Below are 8372 nucleotides of genomic sequence, written 5' to 3' on the forward strand. Positions count from 1 at the left end.
GAACATAGGAAGGATTTATTGCAAAGTAAAATAGGGTAACACCAAAGAGTGAAAATGTTCAATGATCAAAGAGACTATTGTGTCAACCTGCATTTTTAGGTAGACTTAGAGAAAGTCTCTGGAATAAACAAATTTCTTGAATCATGGCTTCCTGTCCAGGTGATTAATGGTTAATTTCTTATGGGAGGAGACAATGGTATGTAAAGTCTCTTGTGAGATAGTAGTCTTATAAAGCTTACAGCTCCTGGAACCAGGTTGGGATAGTCATCCAGTAATGAGTTCCTAGTCATATCTTCTAGAGCCAGAGCTATGACTCAGGTTCCATTCCTCTGCCCAGTAATCAGAGTCCTGCAGTTCCTGTCGTTTGCTTTTCAGGCCGTTGATTATGAGGGAGGAGTCCAGTTTCAATGTTCTACAAATATGCTGGCATCTAACTAGCTACCTACAGAGATCATATACTGAATGTTTATGCTCTCTTGGGGCTAGTGTTAAGTAGTAAAATACACTCTTATAATGCTAGGTTGTGGCAGTGAGCCACAATTCCCAGTGAGACATAGGATAAGGAGCATAGACAGTGTGGACTGTGCTGTTAATGTTTGGTAATTTAAGTGTATTAAATCTTTTTTGAGGGGCTGGCTCAGCAGCTAAAGGCACTTGCTTGTAAAGTCTGCTGGCCCAGGTTCTATTCTCTAGCATGTATGTAAAGACAGATGCAAAGTGATACATGATTTTGGAGTTTGCAAAGACAAAAGACTCTGGCATTCCCATACATACACACAACAACATATGTGCAAATAAAGCAATTAAAATGTAAACCTCTTCTTTGATTTTGCATGTTAGGTGGATTTGTATCAGTGATTGATTTCATAAGTCATCTGTACTTTACTTCAGTTTTACTTTTATTACATATTATTTAAAGTATGTTTATTTGAATATTTCTCCAAATTCTAAAACTATATGTTTCAATTTATTTTCTTAGAGAAATGTTAATTTATCCTGACTTTATACAAGTTATCCTCATGCCCTTTTCCAGTTCTGTGAATTTCTAAAAGTTGCTTTTAGAACCCTTGATAACCTCCTTAAGGCATCCTTTCTAATTTGATTAAATATTCATATATGGAACTTTAATATTTTTGCTTTTTAAGTCAGTGCCTGGCAAGTTCTGTAGTTTACAAGATGTTCTCACTTTGCTTATAATTTAGATATAGGAAACATCACATATAAGAATACATTGATGGTCATGAAAATAAATTTGAGAATTTCTTATTGCAAGCCTTAAAATATGCTGATGTGTTCACTTTCAGAAATAAAACACTTCTCAATATTTTATTACTCTACAGGTATGTATGTGTGTGCGCGTGCACATGGGCATGCTTGCGTACTAAAGATAGGGCTGGAGCTCAGGCTCTCGAGGATGCTAGGCACTTGCACTATCGCTGATTACACCTCTGTGGACATTAAGGGCACAACCACAGTATAAAAGTAAAGGATGCGATATGGTGCCAATTAGAAACACTCTTCATTTTCCTCAATAGTAGTAGTACAGCCTCAAAATGAGTAAATAAATATCTGCAGGAATGCTGCCATGCCTGCTCTATGTATTCAGGAACTTCCTCAAGGTTCTACTACCAGATGAAGGACAAAAGGATAGAGGGGGAGATAAGACAGACCTACCAGCAAATTGTGCAGACATCACAATGCTTGTAATATTTTAATCTTCTTTACCATCCTTCGGATTGCTTTCAACTGCAAAAGCTCATTATTTGTCTTAAATCCAATTTATTTTCTTCCTACATATCATGCTGTCACCATAGTTTTTTTTTCTCCTCAGTATAAAATGACATAAATGCACCATTCACATCAAGGAAAAAAGCATCCCACCAATTACAGTGATTCTTCCAATCTGCTGCCCCCCCCCCCTCATTAAGTAGCCTTCATGTTTTGCTTGGGGGTAGTGGAAAACAGAAGTGGTATAACTGTTAACAGACTCAAGCTCCATCTTTTTCTTCTCCTTTACCTGAGGCTCATTTAAAAGTAACTGTCAAGTTGTGACAGGACACATGGACCTTCTCAGTGTAGCTACAGGCTTTGAATGTCCTTCTCTGGATGGGGTTAATTTGCCTTGTCTTTGTAATAGGCAGAATTGCCTTTGCCATGTAGTCAGAGTGGAGGGGAAAGCTTGACAAACATGATATAGAAGATTTACACCCTGATTTCTGAAATCAAACACAGGAGGATTTCATCTTATTTTTTTTTTTAATTCCTTTTTTTTTTTTTTAAGCTATCAAGCTAGTGGGTAACCTCTTCAAAGCAAGATCTCTCTCTGCCTCTCCAAATAGGGGTATTAAACCTTCTCCAAGTCTCCAAGGCCTTCTTACTACTTTCATATATTATTATTTTTTTTGAAATATGTTTCTTAAAGTCTATCCTTCAACTTGCCCACTCTTATGTAAAGTAAATTTCATTAATTATTATCCTAGAGAACTATCCTATGTATCCATGTATTTAAAAACAATATACCCAACTGCCAGGCCTGGTGGCACAAACCTTCAGTTTCAGTACTGAGAAGGCAGAGGTAGGAAGATCGCTACTGAGTTTGAGGCCAACCTGAGACTACATAGTGACTTCCAGGTCAGCCTGGGCTACAGCGTGACCCTGCCACAAACAAAAAAAAAAAAAAAAAAAAAAGGCAAAACAAAATTTTAAAACAATATACGTAAACATAGCCTCTGTTATGTGAATTTGTCCAAATTAACCACTCTATTAATTCATCTGTCCTAAAAATAATCATAGAGCTGTTCTCTACATTGTTATAAGCTAGAACACACTCATTTCTTCCAACAACTGTTTTAAAAGACAAATGGGTTTTGGTACTAGGTGTTGCTTGCTGGGAAGAGGAATCATTTGTTTCATGTATTTTAACATTACTTTTACTTTCAAGAATAGCTACTACACATTTTTCAAAAACAGTCTGGCAGTGTTGCTCATGCCAATTTTTCTGTGTTAAGTGTTTTCCACAAACAACTGCATGCTAGCATTTGCTATACCTAAAATGTGGCTAGCGTCAAAACACCAAGTATGAAGAGAAGGGCCACTTGGTCTCGCTGTACATCAAAGGGGAGCATGCTCTCTCTGACATGCACAGGCTCTTTTCTTCAACAGAATAATGACAATGAGTATTTCTCTTAGTATTTTTATTTATTTCTTTACAAGGAGAGAGAGCATGGGAATGGGCATGCCAGGGTCACTTCCCACTGCGAATGAACTCCAGGTGCATGCACTGCTTTGTACAGTTTCATAGAGTTCCTTCTGGATAGAGAGCATGGTAAAGATGCTGAAAGTCATTGTTCTTTTATTTGGTGGCAAGAAAGAACCCACAGCACTGTGTACCTAGAAATGCCTGGAAAGGGATCCCAAGTCAGTGGAAGAGCTGTCGGGGGGATCAAGTGAAGGAGCCTGTGGTTTCCCAGCAGGGACAGAGGAGGGAAACACAACAGCTGCAGCTATTGTCTTATTCCTGCTTTTTACCTAACATACCAGAAGCTTTTACCAGAATGGCATCTGAAATGCAATGCAGTAGAGCCATCCACTTTGGTTTAAATTCCTTTTCAACTGCTAAACTGAGACTTGGATTGGGCATTCCAGTCAAGGGCTAAACCAAAACTATATCTGGGGTGAGAAGAGACAGAAAGGGAGATGGGAAGCATGTGGCTTTGGGATTTCTGACTTTGGGTCTGGTTGGAAGTTTTTAGAACCACATCACTACCATTACAGCGTGGTGCTATAAGACACTGGTATCGGGGCTCCGTGTACATGCATTCTGCTGCAGTATTGTTCAGCTATTCAACAATTCTTGTGTGCTGCTAATACTTAGGGCAGGGCATGGCACAGAACACTGGTTGCAAGGGTGTGTAGAGGGGAAGGTGAGAGAGGTTGCAGGTTTAGACTAGATGCCAGAGAAGACCTTGTAGAGATGATGACCTTTGAGGAAAGACATGAAGGCACTGAATGGGTAAGTCATATGAAAATCCAGATGAGGAACAACCCAGCATTGAGTGCAGAGGACTTAACAAGAGAGCATCCCTAGCTTGTGGAAAGAATGAAGATGAGACAAAATGGGCCAGGAAAAGAAAAATAGAAAATAAGGACAGTGTAATTTAGTGAGAAGGTGATGGTAGAAATGGAGATATTGTCAGACCTTAGAGACTTCTGTAAAGATATGGCAAATAATGCCTTTCTCATTGAGTGATACGGACAACATTGGGCAATTTTAAACAACGGTATGATGTAATGTAACATGAATCTAATCATTTGTTTTGTCTTTGAGACAAAAGCCAAGCTTTCCCCATTCTGATAGATTAAATGTTGAGAGTTGGTAAGATTCTAAATATATAAGTTAACTGAAGCTAATGGTAACTATATTTGTCTATGAACTAAGATACAGTATTAAATAAACAGTGTCTCCAATGACTGGTTTGAGCAACTAGGCTGAGGCCAGTTTGAGGGAGAAAATTTGGAGCTTTACTTTAGACCTGAACCATTCTGGATAACCATTCGACATCCAGTATGGAGATGATGAGCAGTGGTCATGGATGGTTGCTTGTTAACCAATGGGGAAGTCTTATTTGAAAATAGAAATCTGGGACCTGTCAGCATACAAATATTATTTAAAGCCATGAAACTGAATGGGAATATAGGAAACCTGAGCAGCTGGAAAAAAGCACACAAAGGCTGAGCCATGGAGCATAACAACTTCATCATGAAATGACAGTGGAAGATGAGGGAAGCATCCAGAAGCCAGAAAGAAAGCCTAAGCTATGGTTTGTTCTGGAAACTAAGGGAAGAAAGAGTTTCAAGAAGTAGGGTTCTAACGCTACTAAAGAAAACTGAAAATTGTGGTAAGTCAAAAAGAATAAACAAAACCTGACTGTATTAGTCAAAGTGCCCTAGAAGAACAGAACTATTAGAATGAATTCCACTAAAAAGGGAATTTAATGGATTAGTTTGTGACAGTCCAACAATAGCAGCCTGCAGGTTTGTGTATTAAGAAACCCAGTAGCTGCTCAGTCCACATGGCTGGATGCCTCAGTAGTCCCAATCCTGCACTGAAGCTGGAGATTTCTAGAGAGCTGCTGGTTTTCAGACTATGCTGGAAGGTTGAGGATGCTTGGTTTCAATGGATACCATCACAGGACAGATACACATGAAAGTGAAGGTACTCACCAACAAGCAGAATAGGTAGGCCACTGGGAAGCAGGCTCTCGTTTCCACTCTGTGGAAAGGACTTCCTGTTTCAGTCAGTCCTTCCAGGAAGCAACCTCAGGGACCCAACCAAGAGGAATGTCTGTGGATTCCTAACCACATCAAGTTGACAACAGATGCTAACCATCACACTGACTATAATGTAGTCAGGAGAAAATGGGTAGAGAGAGTGAAGGATTTTTGTCTGCCAAAGAGAAGGAGAGAAATGGACTGAGTTGGAGGTAACTGGGGACAAAGGATAGTATTTTGCCATTATGAGAATTAAGTTGTTTCCATACTAATAGAAATTATTTTGCTTGAATGAAGGAGTAGATCAGAAGCAAGGGGATCAAGTATGCAGTACAGAAACTGACCTTAGCTAGAAACAAACTCATGGTTCAGGAGAGAAGGTAACACAGGGGTGGGGGGATATGGGGAGGTATGCTAGTGAGAGATTGTGGAAGGGTTCTATTGTTTATTTATATTTTTGTGGGTTTTTTGCATGAACCACCATGCCCAGCCTTGTTTTGTGTATTTTGTTTTGTTTGGCTTTAGTTAAGAAGCAAAAGTAGTAGAAGGATGGGGAGAAATTTCTGAACGTTTGAAGAGAGAGCATGAAGTATGGATTATGAATCCAAGAGTGACAGGATGATATTTCTGGGCAGCACTCGTGCCCCTTTCAGTCCGTGGGCGTTCATTTTACATGAGAACAGTCAGCCATCACAGTTGCCTGTTTAGCTGCAACCACAGGTAGCTGCTGCACTATTGGAGGAGGGGAAACCACACGGTAGGGTGACATGTACCTTTGCCAATGATTTATTTGATAAATAATATCCTCCCTATTTTTCTCATTAATTAGGTGGTTAAATGGTTTTAACTGGGAGGGACTGAAAGCACGGAACCTTCCCTCACCTTTACGAAGAGAGGTAAGGCATTCACCATGTTACTCTCTTGACTTTTGTTTAATGAACACATATTAGGACTAATGAGTTTGTACTCATACATGTGAAAATTTAGGCACTTTTTTGTAAAGATTTTTTGTTAAGTGAAAGCTTTGTTTTTGTTTTTAGCAGTTTTGATTTAAGTACTTAAATTTTATTGCCTATTTGATGGGCACTAGGTTACTTCTTAGGCACTAATTACATGACAATGTCATGTACATCCCAAAGTAGTTAATTTTAGCCAAGTGGACAGATGAAATATATCTTATTTAATAATTGTCATAAGAAAAAAATAATTACCATTAGAAAGCTGTGATACATTTATGTCATCTGACACTACATCCTATTAAAATATAGTTTGAACTGAATCTAATAATTTTATTGCCAAAAATTGAAAAAAATAAACTAAAATATAAGTTTCTTTAAAGAATGACTAAGAAAGATTGTCAAACATGAAACTATTTGTCTTAAGATGAATTATACAGGGAAAATAGAATGAAAATAAAGGGTGTAAAGCAAGTAATTAGTATTACTGTCCATTTTTGTAAATGGCTGACAGTTATCAAATTCCTGTCCATGGTATTTATATTACATGGTACATATTTCAAAGGATGAACAGTAATATTTTATTTTACATAAATGTATCATATTACAAATTGCATTCTCCTTAACCATTTATTTAAACTTTTTTGAAAAATTCAAATGTCAACTTACAAGTATATAATAGAAGGCTTAGAACTCATGGTTTTTGCAAACACTTGTAAAAGTTCATAGAATATTGACCTACATAATTCTTAATTCATCACTCCCTAAGTCCACTGCTATTCTGCTTTCTCTAGATCTGTGCTATCCAATATGGTTACCAGTAGCCACAGGCAGTGACTAAATCATGTGAATTTTATTCCAAAGCCCAACATATGATGATCTATCATGATTAGCATTTTGAAATAAATTTTCATCTGATTATTTAAATAGGTACCATGTGACTTATTTGAGAAAAATATATATTATTTGTTACCCTTTTGTTGAACTATGATTCCTCATTCTGGGTACTTCCAGGTGACATTAATCCAGTGATCCAATCCCTAGCTTCTAACAAGGAGACCACAGGAGGCCAAAACTTTGACTCGATACTGATAAAAGGTCACATATAATACAACAGGTTACAGGGTGAAGTCAGTGTTAGGATATAAAAAGCATTCCTTGTATATACACAATGCTCAGTCAAAATGATCCTCACTTTTGTTTCAATCCTTTCTGTATTAGCTCAGTGGACCTATAGACCACAGCTACTTTGACAAATATCCTCCTGAAAAGGGAGTACCTCCCGATGAGATGTCAGGCTGGGATAAAGACTTCTGATGGAAGAAAAAGTGATTCCTGCCCAAACACCATAAACAAGAACTGTGAGGACCAATAATCCAACATTGATTATCTCTCTTCAGAGAACTGTGAGATCTTTTGGAAGACCCTTAGGCTGAAGAAAGCCATGCCTCCATGTTGAGAGGAAGTAGTCTGGATGTGGTTCAGAAAGACAGTGTCACACTTGGACACTGTGCAAGTCTCAGGTTGTCTCCTTCTACTTCCCATGATCATAGCCATTGTGTAAGTGTGACAGCTTTCTCTGAAATCCATTTGTCCTCCCCAATCTCACTCTTCTGCGTTGAATCCCAACACAACTTCACAAGGATCGTGCTTAGGAGCCACCGAGTAATATAACAGAAGGAAGAATACAAATAAATTTTGGAAGATTTCTTAAGAACTCCACAACTCCATCTCTGCATGATGACACCTTCAAAGGATGGTCTACAGAAATCATGGTAGTCGAAAGAAGTCCATGAACTTTATTCCTTTCAACCTAAAAGTAAACTAAAATCTTTCTGATACCAGTTTGGTAGGGCAAATTTTAATTTTGTTAGTGATACCACTTCATAACGTAAATTAATCAATTAATCCCACCAGATAATTATATTATTTTGGAGAATATAGAAAAAGTTAAAGTAAAAACTATTTCTATGGTTTTTTTTTCCTGTGATTTGCTGTAATACCTCAGAACTATTTAAAAAATTTTGTTTAAGGTAGTTTATAATATGTGGCTAAATGATGAGCCTTTGAAAGGTTTAGCCTTATTTCCTAAAATATAGTTACTACTAAAGTGGGAAACATGGAATAAAATAGAGTAGTCTTCTT

At 37.7% G+C, this 8372-nt stretch overlaps 1 protein-coding gene across 3 annotated transcripts in view; it reads left to right on the forward strand.

The window, feature by feature from the left end:
* The window catches only part of Prkg2 (protein kinase cGMP-dependent 2), a 99994-nt gene extending 91890 nt beyond the window's left edge, over positions 1-8104 (forward strand). For all 3 annotated transcript variants that reach the window (XM_045143661.1, XM_045143662.1, XM_004653382.2), the window contains exons 18-19: positions 6101-6167; positions 7449-8104. In XM_045143661.1, coding sequence (XP_044999596.1) covers positions 6101-6167; positions 7449-7544 — 163 coding nt within the window. In that variant the 3' untranslated portion in view covers positions 7545-8104. The remainder of the gene's footprint in view (positions 1-6100; positions 6168-7448) is intronic.
* The last annotated feature ends 268 nt before the right edge of the window (positions 8105-8372 follow it).

Source organism: Jaculus jaculus, chromosome 2 (assembly GCF_020740685.1).
Source record: "Jaculus jaculus isolate mJacJac1 chromosome 2, mJacJac1.mat.Y.cur, whole genome shotgun sequence".
In the NCBI taxonomy this organism is placed as follows: domain Eukaryota; kingdom Metazoa; phylum Chordata; class Mammalia; order Rodentia; family Dipodidae; genus Jaculus; species Jaculus jaculus.